Source organism: Acipenser ruthenus, chromosome 10 (assembly GCF_902713425.1).
Source record: "Acipenser ruthenus chromosome 10, fAciRut3.2 maternal haplotype, whole genome shotgun sequence".
Classification (NCBI taxonomy): domain Eukaryota; kingdom Metazoa; phylum Chordata; class Actinopteri; order Acipenseriformes; family Acipenseridae; genus Acipenser; species Acipenser ruthenus.
In genome coordinates, this window is record NC_081198.1 from 51876256 (window position 1) to 51889428 (window position 13173).

Here is a 13173-nt window from a genome sequence, read left to right on the forward strand (position 1 = left end):
ATCAGCGTGTTTCTTATGGTATTATGTCCTATTACACCGACGTTTGTTAAACCGGGCGTACACTTACTCTGGAAAGTGGACTGTTCCATGCCCGGTCGACCCTGATTTAAGGTGGACTACCGTGTCAAATAAGGCTCCGGGTGCATTTAAGGTGCCCGGATGAACTGTACACTAGACAAGGCTTTAGTCCTGCTAGAATATTGGGTGCGTTCACAGAGATCATTATGCGCAGATTCTGAACAGAATTTGACCAATTTGAACGCACCCATTGGCTAAATTGGTCAGATTCTGCACAGAATCTGCGTAGAATGATCTCCGTGAACGCAGCCACTGGGTGCGTTCACGATACGCAGACTTTGCTCAGTCTGCGCAGATTCTGCGGAAAAGCTATCCAAATTCATCGTCTGCGTGAACTCAGCCGGAAAAGACTTCACCAGCTCACGCATCGACTCACTTAAAAGTCTGCACAGCCGCGCAGCTTCTCAAGAGGTTCTGCGCTGGAGCAGCCGCGGCGCAAAACAACAGACGAGCGCTGGCTGATAAAGAAGTGTGTAGGCAACCAGATCCAATCCTCACTCCATGTGCTACTGCCACCGAGTCAGCGGGTGTGAATCGCCTTCGAGTCATGGCATTAATTAGCTTATGAATGATTTGTAATACAAATTATTATTATTATTATTTATTTCTTAGCAGACGCCCTTATCCAGGGCGACTTACAATTGTTACAAGATATCACATTATTTTTTTTACATACAATTACCCCATTTATACAGTTGGGCTTTTACTGGAGCAATCTAGGTAAAGTACCTTGCTCAAGGGTATAGCAGCAGTGTCCCCTACCAGGGATTGAACCCACGACCCTCCGGTCAAGAGCCCAAAGCCCTAACCACTACTCCACACTGCTGCCTAAAATGCTTTGACTCTTTTTCCACACAGTTATTATACTTTTCAAATATTCAGATATTTATTCTAAAGGTTTAAACATGTAAAAAAATAAAATAATGCTAAACGGTTGCAATGAACCTAAAACCGCTCTGTTATTTTCAGCAGGTGTAATTGGTTATTGATGAAAGGCTATCAGGGACAGGAAATAACCTACTTTGAATTAAGGAGAAGGGGGGGGGGGGGGGGAGGGGGGAGTCCTGCCCGTTATAATGCTTATTAATTTCTCTCACATCACAAAACATACGTTTATATTATCTCTTTATAGCAGGGACTGTTTCTACTATACATTTTCTGATCATGCTGTAAATTATGAAGTTGGTGGAGCACAAAGGGAACTTCGATTGCATCCACTTCTTCTGCAATTAGAATTTCTCTCAACACCACCTCCACCTTGGTTCTATCTACCAAAGCTGTCCTCACTACGTCTGCACAGACAGTGACTCCCGTCTGCGACCTAGCCGGTAAAAAAAAACTGTCGTGAACGCACCATAGTCCTAGCTCTCACTGGATTTCAGCATTATCAACCACAGCGCCCTCTAGTGGAGTTGGAAGGAGTTCCTGGCCCTGGTCGCACTGTCAGACTGGCAGGGCTGGAATCTCTGGAAGCAGCAAACTCTCTCAATTCAGAAACCTTCTGGATGAAGTCAGCAGCTCCAGATTGTGTGTTTTACCCAAAGCTACTTTAATTATGTAATCCTTATTAAAAAAAAAAAAAAAAAGACGTTGAATCTATTGACTGTTTATATATTTAACAATAACAAAATAGAAAATATCATACATAAAAACAATTGCCAAAAGATAAACGAGAAAGGAGACAAAGAAAGAAGAACTAAAGAAAACCTTAAAGAGAGATTGCTCAGAAGTAGGCGGGGCTGTGACTGTCGTGCTTTGGCCATGTAGAGAACATCCTGCTTTACGTTTTGTGGCTGTGCAAGCGTGTCAGGTTTGTAGGACAGTCGACCTATATATTTAACCCAATTGTAAGGAAACTACCGGTAATTCAAATCCAATGTATTTAACATTTTTGAAGTCATTGGGACAAGTTTTGAATACGTTGTGCTTCTTCGCGTTTATGTTTTTGTAGAACTCTCTCTCTCTCTATATTATTTAATTCGTTTTTTCACATGCAAATGCATTTTTGTATAAGTAGTTTACTTACATACTCGTTTTCCAAAGGATGGTTATAGTTTTACTATTGATTTTGTGACGTGCATTTAATGTATTTATTTATTAATCGATCAGCCTCGCCCCAAGACAGAACCTCCAGTCATCATCCTGTTGATTACAGTAGATGATGCATTTTTATTAAGAATACGAGGCAAACGGAATACATTGTGAAAACAGTGCACTTCGCTTGGGTTTTAAATTCATACCTTTGGAATAATACCTGCATAATATTTACCATTGCATAATGCAGAGAAGCACAGTCTGCATGTAATTCTGATGCAGTGGCATTACCTACAGCTCTTGAATTGTACTTTTGGAAGAAATCGGAATCTGCTTGGAGTCCTGTAGCCTTGCTTATTATTGTCTGGTCCGTGCACGAAGTGAGCAGATCATACAAACCATGATTATATTAATTCTGTGTCTTGAAATAAATATGGAACATAACGAGCTGTTTTTGTTGTTGTCTGCAGGTCAGATCTCTGTGTAGTGCTTTCAGCATCTGAAAATGACTGGCCAGTTGAACAGAAAGCTGACCCTGTTTGTGCAGAAGTACCGGACTGGGCTGCTGGCAGCTTCTTGTGGGGGGATATTCACTGTCAATATTTTATACCATGTGTTTCCGAAGGAAACCTACAGAAAGCTCTACCAGGCCTGGCACAAAGGGGAGCCAGTCAGCCTTTCAGACAAGCTGCAGAGCACCTTCCAGGAGGTCCTGAAGGATGCAGGGGTGAGCTCTCCGCAGAGCTACAGCGCGTTCGCAGCGTTTGGCTTCCACCCGGTGGGAGCTGGGATACCCTGGACCCCTGCCGGTGCTCATGTTGGCATCCCTGCCAACTTCAACAGCACTGCCGAGGATGCAGGAGGGATCACCAACAGGGTGGTCCTGATAAACGGGAAGGAAGTAGACTGGGACAGCAGCGCTGGCAGGTCCCTCAAGGAAGCCTTGACCTTTTCCCCGGAGGCGCAGAAATTCTCTGTTGCGAGAGAGGTCGTTGGTTTGGAAAGCGGGGGTCCCGTCTTGCATGCAGCGGTGGCTCCGGTGTGCGTAGCTGGCACTTGCTTTTCTGCGGTTGCCATCAAGCAAATCTTCAGCCTGTACACTGGTCCTGTGGTACTGCGTGGGCTTCTGAACTTAGCCGTGGCTGCTTCTGGGGCTGCTTGTTACTTTCTCTCGTCTGACGCGGTCAGCCAGTGGCTCGATTATAGATCAGACAGAAAGGCAGCCGGTATTTCCAAAGAATACGCCAGAGGCGGCGTCGAGTTTTATGATAAAATTTTGTCCAGAAACAAGATTCTTCGCATTTTGATGGGAAAGAGCGGAGAGGAGATGTACGCCCCGAGTGGCAACTTGTTCCCCACGCACTGGATCAGATTGAAACATGCGCCGTACACATCCAGAAAAGCAGCGATCGTCAGCCTTTTAGAAGAGCAGAAGCAGTAAGAGAAGAAATACGCTACAGACTTCCATATATGAACATTGCACATGAATGTGCCTTTATATTGAGTAAGGAAATGTTAACATGTGCTTGACTTCCAGGGAAGTCGTGGATTTTAATAGTCACCGAGTAATCATTGTTCCACATAAGCGATTCTTTCTCTACTTTCAGTTTTAAAAACAGCACACACTGATGTTTGTTTGTTTGTTTGTGTTTATTAGAAATGTACAAAAGGTGTTAAGGAAATAGCCACCTAGCTAACACGTATTTCTAGTTTTTCAACTTGAATGTCCATTTCTGGATCACATGTGATGCAATGCTCAGCCACCGCTCTATATTATTATTTTTTAAATCCAGCCTCACAAGACAGAATTTTTCATCTGCAATACATTATGTGTTTCGGGATGAAGGGGAGGGCGGGGGTAGTTATTTTTACAAGAAACGGAATCTAGTCCCATAAATAAAGCAGCTTTTCCCATTTGAAAATGCTTGTGCATTGCAGGGTTAAAGCACTTCCTGGAAGAAGCTGCGATTCCTGGGTATTCGGGTTATTTTGAGCGTGCTCGGCTGACCAGGTGGAATGCTGTTGGGTATGTCCTTGCCACGCTGAGGCTCTCTGAAGAAGGTTAAAGGGTCCTGCAGGGATCGAGTCAGATGGTGTTTATTTGTCCTAATTCTGCCCTGGCCAGTCGCACAGCAACCACTACGAGGAGCTGTGTGTGTCCTGCTGTGCGATTCTGTGAAGCACATGGCTAAATATCAATGGGTTATTGACACAAGGGATTCTGTTTAATACATCACAACAGTGGCGGATTTAAAAAAAAAACTCTATTTAAAAGATATTTAAAAATCAGTTCAGTAGACTCCGTGGTGTGTAAAACCCTCTTATGGTACAGTAGTGTAACATCTAGCAATTGCTATTTATAGCCCTGTCTCAAATTCTATTGTGGTAGATCACCACAGTCAAACTAAACAGAGATGTGAATGAATGAATGAGACAGCAACACCATGCCACATCATTCGCTGTTTTTCCTTTTCCTTTAAATCAAAATCAAATCAAAGTTTATTTATATAGCACCCTTCATACAGGTGGATCTCAAAGCACTTTACAGGACAAAAACAGTCAAACTTAGAAAAACAAAACAAACATGTCAGATGAAAAAAGTTTAAGAAATATATAATGTGATCACCAATAACTAAATTAAATATATATATATATAGATAGATAGATAGATAGATAGATAGATATAACATGCAGATAAAATACAAACAGATACAACAATAAAAACTAAAACAGATATATAAATGTATACATACATACATACATATACATATTATAAAAATGCCAGCTCAGTCAAATATGTTTTTAGTCTGGTTTTAAAAACAGATCGAGTCTCAGTTTCCCTCACATGTGTTGGCAGCTCATTCCAAAGTGTGGGGCTCTATAACAAAAAGCCCTTCCTCCCCATTTAACATACTTTATTTTAGGGACTACCAGCAATCCCATATTCAGGGATCTAAGATTACGATTGGGGATATATGGGGTAAGCAGTTCTCCTAAATAGGTTGGTGCCAAGTTGTTCAGGGCCTTACAAGTTAATAACAGTATTTTACACAGTAGACCCTGCCCAACCCGCACAGATCACAGTTACTGTGTGCACTGGGAGTTCAAGTTCCTTTTGTAATAAATATGCAGGTTTGGAGAATCAGCCCCTCTGGATGAAAAACAAAGTCCTGGTTTGGGATTGTGTTATCCTGCACATTGTGTTATCCATCACATTGTGTTATCCTGCACATTGTGTTATTCTGCACATTGTGTTATTCTGCACATTGTGTTATCCAGTACATTGTGTTATCCAGTACATTGTGTTATCCATCACATTGTGTTATTCTGTACATTGTGTTATCCTGCACATTGTGTTATTCTGCACATTGTGTTATTCTGCACATTGTGTTATTTTGCACATTGTGTTATCCTGCACATTGTGTTATCCTGCACACTGTGTTATCCTGCACATTGTGTTATTCTGCACATTGTGTTATCCTGCACATTGTGTTATTCTGCACATTGTGTTATCCTGCACATTGTGTTATTCTGCACATTGTGTTCTGTAAACTGGGATCAGATATCATGGATTAAGAAAACAATGTGAATCTTATGAATGAAAGGGAAGTGAAACTACAGTATTTGTACAGCATGTACAATTCAGTTCTGTGCTGTCACAGTTTACTTCTTTCATGCACTCTTGTTAACGGTCCAGTACCTTTGTTGGTGGTCCAGTTTGTTGACAAGTTAAGGTACAAGTGAACTTGGTGTGTGCAAAAAAGCACTTGTCAAAACGTTAAGGACTGTTTATAAACATAGGTTAAACTGCGCTGCAAAGGGTCCCCGAGTGGCTCATCCGCGGGGAGTGCAGGATGAGTCACACAGCCTAGACAGTGCCAGTTTGCGTCCGTGCTGTGCAAAGAGGTTGAACTTCTCTTGGGACCCCGAGGGAGGCGTCACATTTGCTCGGCATAAAAGCGATTCTGGCTTTAGGCTTCTGAGCTGTCTGTGAAACTGCTCTATACTAAAGACAGTGAGACCGTGTTTTTGTCATTGAGTGTGGAAAACATCAGAGAAGGTTTTACTGATATTTCTGAAAAATGATCAGATTTAGTTTTGCTATTTAATACTGTATAACAATGGCATTGAATCTGCCAGTAGGTGTCGCTAAAGCTCTCTTAAAGGAGTCGCACTCCATTGTGATTGAATGACATGCATAGGTATTTGTTCCCCTTTTCACAGGCTGGCACTGTCAGCAGTACTGTACCGTATATTTGAATGCAAAATGCAATAAAATTGGTATCGAATAATTGATAAACACATGAAAGCACTGTGTCCCTGACAGTTCCATTCAGCACTGAACTGCAATGCAAGACGAGCAATTGATCACAGTGACTGACACAATTAGGTTAATATGAATCCCAGCCAGAAACAATATTTTATTACAGAATACTAAACAGCTCTTTATCAACAGAGCTATAGAAACACAGGACGAGGCACAGAGAGAGACTAGCCGTGTCTGCCCTCTAACAGCGATCTGCTGTCTTGTTTTCAGACACGTACAGGCATTGAGGGAAATGAGAAAGCACTGTGGTGTAAACACTATGTCTTTAAAAACACTATTGCGGTGAAAGATAGTTATGTTATTATTTTAGGACAGGTAAAGGGATTAACTTATGCACAGTGCCACCCAATGGTCAGATGTTGTAAGTGAGGTTTATTTTCTTAAAAGCTCTATAACTTACATAAATAATGGAAGTTTATTAAATTAAGTTTAACCCTTCTACTGCTGGAATTGTCAATTCCTCTCGTGTGCCCCCTTGCATCACGTGACCAGCAAACTAAAGTCCAATGCTAAATACTTTCAATACACTGTGCAAACTCACATAATAGCATTTCAAACAGGTAAGGCATTCAATATTAGAAAATGAACGTGGTGTACAGGTATCCCTTTAATATCAAGACCAGGGTGCATTACCATTCCAGGTGCAGACTAACGAGTGGCAGTGAAACTCATCACCCCTTTAGGCACATCAAGTGCAATGGAAACATAGCGTTTTGTAATGGGGCCGGCTCACAAAGCTTTGATATGTGCTGATTTCAGGATATTTAAAGAACGTTTGAACAGTGTTTGCGTTGATGCAGGTTGTTCCCCTGCTGTTTTCTAGGCTCTAGACCAGGGCTGGTCAAAGCTGGCCCTTCCACTCCTGGTTTTTGTTCCAACCAGTTCTAATTTGTTTAATGGAACCAGGTTACCCTGCATGCAGACCCTGAAGTAGCTCATTGTCTCATTGTCCCTGTTGAGCCTGCAGTGGAGTGCCCCTCCAGGACTGTGATTGGACACCCCTGCTCTAGATGAGCACGCTGTGGACGTTGCTGTTGTTCAGTATAAGCAGCTGTTTTAATTTGTATTTCTGTTTTCAGATTTAGATTTACTATCCAGTCAGACTGGTACCTGGCTGTGTGTTAACAGTGCAGCGTCACGTGGCTTGCTGATCCACCTGTCTCTTTTTTACTATGGGGACACATATAAGGGATCGAAATAACTGGACTGGACTGCAGTTAAGATACAGACAGCAGCAGCAGTTTGCTGAATATCAAGATATTGAAATACAGATACTCTCCCAGCCTTATTGACTGAAAGAGTCTTACTGAGGACCACATAGCCCAAGAGCCATAAGAAACAAACAAACACATGCAAAAGGGAAGAAAGTGTAACCAGACTGCACAGCGCTATGGTGTTACTGTCCTCATTAAACGCAGGTTATGTGTTTCAACACTTGCATTGTGACGGTGGTTTAAAGAGCCGCGTTGTGGGGCTCAGAGAGCCGTCCTTGTGCTGACAGTCTGATTTATAAAATGAAAGAGGAAGCTGAGATTCATAACGCGTATGAAGATGTTAACAGGCAACTGAGTCAACGGGCTGCGTGAGGATGAACTGTTAGCACAAGACAGGCAAAGGGGGAAGTAGTGCGAAGAACTGACTAGATACTAAAAATAAACTGGTTAACAGAAATAAGCAGAAAGAAAGCTGCTTCCACTGAACAGCCGCGATGTCTACAACGTGGTCGGAACATACATGATGCAGCGGGGAACCACCTGCACCAATGGAAATAATTCATGGGAGGCGCGCAGCAGTTCATACTGAAAACCCCACTTCATTTTCTTCATTAGCGTGAAAGTAAGACCGTCCTATGATAGTTAGGAAAAACTGACAATTCACTCAACTACACGAGAAAACAATAGCGGCCCTAACGAACTGTTACATGTGTAAGATTTCCTACCCGTTTGTCGCGAGCTGATATTAATTCTCTTGAGATTTGTCGATTTTTAAGGCTCTCCGCGCATAACAGGATTATTAAGCTTTCTATTTTCTGGTTTCTCCCCCGTCTAAGTTTGTTGGTCATTTTCATTGTACATCATGAGTAGGATCCGATATGATCAAGACAAAGGTCAGTAATACAAACAAGAATAATTCATGTATTAAATGAGGTCGATGGTAAGTAGTAATTCAATATGTACGGGAAGACAGTCTATTAATGTCCGAAAGGGGCGCTTAAAGAACCCATAATGCATCACCAATACAACAGTCATAATACTTTCAAAGCAACGTTATTATACTTTCACATGTTTTTCCCCCAATTTTTTTTTTTAATGCAGAAATTACAAACACGAGGGACATAGTGGACAGGAACATGAGAACAATGACCAGGAGATACAATAGGCATTACCAGGGTTGACACATTACATTCAGATTGCATTCATGACATGTTCTTATTGTATTACTTGTATTGTAACACTTGAAATGTATTTGCTTACGATCTGCTAAGAAATAATAATAATAATAATAATAATAATAATAATAATAATAATAATAATAATAATAATAATAATAATGTTAGGAGATTAATAACATGAAGAAACTGTAAACTGTATAACCTCGGTAAACAAGGAGGCATTGGGGTATCAAATCATGTGACTTACATGCTAATTAAAAACAGTTATCACATGAGTAAAGGCTATGACTGAAGGCTTCAAGCCTCCCCATTTAGATCTGTGAATAAAACATTTCGTTAACAATAAATAAAATGTCACTATTACAGGTTGCATTAAAACACCATCAGACAGCACATCTGGCAAGTATGAATTCAGTTCAGTATTTTAATTATCCTTTCAATCTTGAATCGCAGTTGTTTCTCTTGTTTGACACGTGGGTGTTGTTTATTATTTGTGTGTTTGCACACTGTGAGGCTGGCTGGCTTTTATTCACGCATTTTCATCAGTTTGTTGCTTTGTTGCCAACCTTAAACACCTGCGTTTTATTTTTTTAAATTTTTTTTTTAACATTGAGAAGGTAGTTACTTTAGCCTTAGATAACAACAACAACTCTCCGTCCCTTGGTTTTTTTAGGGGTATGCTAAGTGTCTTAAAAATGTCATATTACGTCAGTGGGCTACTCCCGCGATACTATTCGACTATATCACAGTCCCCACTGAGCACCACGCCTCCCCCGCCCTTTGGCCCCGCCCCCGCCCCGCCCCGCCCTGCGCGCTGGCGGCGTTGCTGAGGCTGCGCTGTAACGTTGCTATGCTGTTGTTTGCTTGGAGCTGCTGCAGCGCACTGACTGGACTGTGTAGATAACGTACGCTAACTACGGAGGAAAGAACGGCTTTGACGTTTTTCTTTTCACCACTAGCCTATTTTTTTTTTTTTTTTTTTTTTTTTTTTTTTTAAACGAGAAGGGATTTTAACTAACAAGCGACGTATGGTTCGGGGGAGCGGTGTCTCCTCCCTGAGGTCGCGTCTGGTTCGTGCCCCCAGTTTTGGAATATATAACTGTGTTGCTGGTTTGCCGTTTCCCATTTCCCAGCCGTGTGTGAAACGAGGACGGAGGCCCGCAGTCTGGTGTTTTTGTGTGACTGAATTCAACACGGCTCTTAATGATGTAGCTGCGGGGCTCCAGCGGCTCAATTGAACTGGAATTTTTTTATTGTTGCGTGTGTTTTTTTGTGTTTGTGTTTTCTGTTTTTAATTTCACTCAATAAAACTGCAACCTCCTGGCGCTGTTTATGAAGGTACGTAGCAGATCTTGTTTGTTTGTTTGTTTGTTTAAATTCCACTTACACCTTGTCTTAGCCTGCATGCTTTGTAACGTCTATTCGAGAGACTATGAGGACGTATCACACTAGTCTCTTGGTTTCGCGTTCGCACAGCAGCAGAAATCAAATATGAGTGGAGCTCTTCATAAAGAATGTCGATGTTGTGTTTAATTCCTTGGAATGTCAGCGGGGTAATTAGTTGCATTTTGTTAAGAAATACATTGTAATTGAGCTGATGAAATGAACTAGCCCACTTGCATGATTCATGCTGACTTCTTGTTGCATTCCTGGTTGTGTTTGCACAATCCCGGCATGTCTGGAGTTTGATTACATGTCAAGATCAATGTGGTGGTTTATTTGTTTATGTCTAATACAATATTAACTGCTCAACAGAGACTCCGTGTTCAACTTTGCATTAGCATTCATATTACTGTTGACAACATGGTAACGATGTCTCGAACTAATTTAAACTATGGAAGTAGTATCAGTTATTTCACTATGATCAGTTATACTGTACAGTTATTTCACTATGATCAGTTACCGTACAGTTATTTCACTATGATCAGTTACCGTACAGTTATTTCACTATGATCAGTTACTGTACAGTTATTTCACTATGATCAGTTACCGTACAGTTATTTCACTATGATCAGTTACCGTACAGTTATTTCACTATGATCAGTTACCGTACAGTTATTTCACTATGATCAGTTACCGTACAGTTATTTCACTATGATCAGTTACTGTACAGTTATTTCACTATGATCAGTTACTGTACAGTTATTTCACTATGATCAGTTACCGTACAGTTATTTCACTATGATCAGTTACTGTACAGTTATTTCACTATGATCAGTTACCGTACAGTTATTTCACTATGATCAGTTATACTGTACAGTTATTTCACTATGATCAGTTACCGTACAGTTATTTCACTATGATCAGTTATACTGTACAGTTATTTCACTATGATCAGTTATACTGTACAGTTATTTCACTATGATCAGTTATACTGTACAGTTATTTCACTATGATCAGTTATACTGTACAGTTATTTCACTATGATCAGTTACTGTACAGTTATTTCACTATGATCAGTTACTGTACAGTTATTTCACTATGATCAGTTACTGTACAGTTATTTCACTATGATCAGTTACTGTACTTTGTTCGAATGCAGCAGTGCTCTGGTTTTTACCCTTTATAGATGGGTTGGTTGAGCTAATAATTTGCTGCTTGATTGTAAGTATGTGGAGAGTCTGAAGCCTTTCACGACATATTCTGCAGCGTTTTGATTTAAATGCAGTTTTGAGCGGTTATTCCAATGTTTGACTTCTAATTTTACTATCGGCATACCGGTCAAAAAAACAAAAACAAAACACTTGATGACTGAGTAAATCATTACTCTCACATTCGACTGCTCTTCCCAGGTCTCGTTATGGCACAGGCTAGCTGCTTTTCCATTCGTATTGTCAATTGATAACACAAGTCTAGCGTTAACAGTTTTTTTAGTTCAGTTACAGCCACAGTACTGTCAATCCAGTTTATTACGTGTTTGAAATGTGTAAAGCTACTGGCTCGATGTGTGGAAACACCCTTCTTGCAAGTGGTGCTCATTGATCATTTATAACAGGACACATCAAATGGCACACCTGATGAATTGGCAGCTGTGTATTGTATGCTATTGTATTGCATAGGAGGCTGTGTGGTCCAGTGGTTAAAGAAAAGGGCTTGTAACCAGGAGGTCCCCAGTTCAAATCACTGACTCATTGTGTGACCCTAAGCAAGTCACTTAACCTCCTTGTGCTCCGTCTTTCGGGAATGAAATGGTATGGAAAACAAGAGACAGCAATGAAATGGTATGGAATACAAGAGACAGCAATGGAATGATACGGAAAACAAGAGACAGCAATGAAATGGTATGCACAAATGCTAAATGGTCCATGGTGCCATTTACTGAGCAGTCAAAAGTTTTGCACTTGTCCGGTCATGAGGTTTTGTACTGAAATGCTTTACAGTGTATGAATGACATCTTGTACTGTGATACTTGAAATGTATTTGCTTACGATTGTAAGTCGCCCTGGATAAGGGTGTCTGCTAAGAAATAAATAATAATAATTATTATTATTATTATTATTATTGTTATAATTATCTTGCATGTGAGACAACAGCAATGTCTTTTGCAGGTATAGTAATTGCATGTGGACTGTATGTAAAACAGTCAGCTTAGCGTGATTGCATATACTATCTGTTTCAAAACTCAATCTAAAGCTCGATACAAAATCATTAATAGTGGTCGGTGACCTAGTGTTAATGAACTCTGTACAGTATGTTTTGCTCTGTGCAGACCTGAGCCATCAATCAAAATGTACATGATTGACACATTGGAATAGAAGTCTTGTTTATTTCTTTCAAAACCTGTTAACTACAGTAACCACACTGGAATGTTGCTTGGATAACACAGTATATTCTGTGGTGTCTTGATCATTTTTTTTGTTTGCTTGTACTATTACCAGTCGGTTGTGACATATTCAGAATAGAAAATGTACTGTTGCTGAATGTAACTGTTCCATCTCGGGTACTTGCAGGAAGCCCTCCACCTTAGTACAGACTGACTTGCCTTCTATTTCTAGAGAACAAAAGACACAGGCTTGACTTGCACATGAAGTGCCATGGCTAAGCTCTGTACCCACAGTACCCAGGTAATGTCATGGTGGTGTATTGAAGTGCACAGGTACTGTAGCAGTGGATTCCTCTGATTGCTCTTCTGTCAGCCGCTCTGGCTGTGTTGTATTGTTTTATCACATCTGCAGCTCAGTTGCCATTGTAAACAATGGGTTAGGGCTTGCACTTGTGTTGTGTTGTGTGGTATCAGTGAACACCCTACACAAGTCCACAGTGAATTAGTGAAGAATATTTTACCAAGTCTCTGCCATACGCAGGAGCACGCAACTGTAGGGGAAAGCCAAGAGTATTGTTG

General features: G+C 40.8%; 2 protein-coding genes across 6 annotated transcripts in view; both read left to right on the top strand.

Annotated features, from left to right (window-relative positions):
• The first annotated feature begins 1678 nt into the window (after window positions 1–1678).
• Window positions 1679–4899, top strand: LOC117413512 (transmembrane protein 177-like). 4 transcript variants are annotated; one of them, XM_059032579.1, is made up of 2 exons: window positions 1679–1925; window positions 2583–4899. In XM_059032579.1, exon 2 carries the CDS (start codon window positions 2618–2620, stop codon window positions 3551–3553), a length of 936 nt encoding a protein of 311 aa, XP_058888562.1. In that variant the 5' UTR covers window positions 1679–1925; window positions 2583–2617; the 3' UTR covers window positions 3554–4899. The 4 variants fall into 4 exon arrangements, with proteins under 4 accessions (XP_058888562.1, XP_058888561.1, XP_033878649.3 ...); XM_059032578.1 differs by having other exon boundaries at window positions 1680–1940; XM_034022758.3 differs by having other exon boundaries at window positions 1680–1888.
• A 4746-nt stretch (window positions 4900–9645) lies between these two features.
• Window positions 9646–13173, top strand: part of LOC117408746 (tyrosine-protein phosphatase non-receptor type 4-like) — a 60409-nt gene continuing 56881 nt past the window's right edge. Inside the window, exon 1 of one of the 2 annotated variants that reach the window (XM_034014030.3) lies at window positions 9646–10169. The gene's annotated coding sequence lies outside the window, so the exon portion shown is untranslated. The remainder of the gene's footprint in view (window positions 10170–13173) is intronic. The other variant, XM_034014021.3, reaches the window with a different exon arrangement.

Excerpts from the sequence above, each read along its gene's own strand:
- LOC117413512 (XM_059032579.1), top strand. The coding sequence starts at position 2,618 with ATGACTGGCCAGTTGAACAGAAAGCTGACCCTGTTTGTGCAGAAGTAC.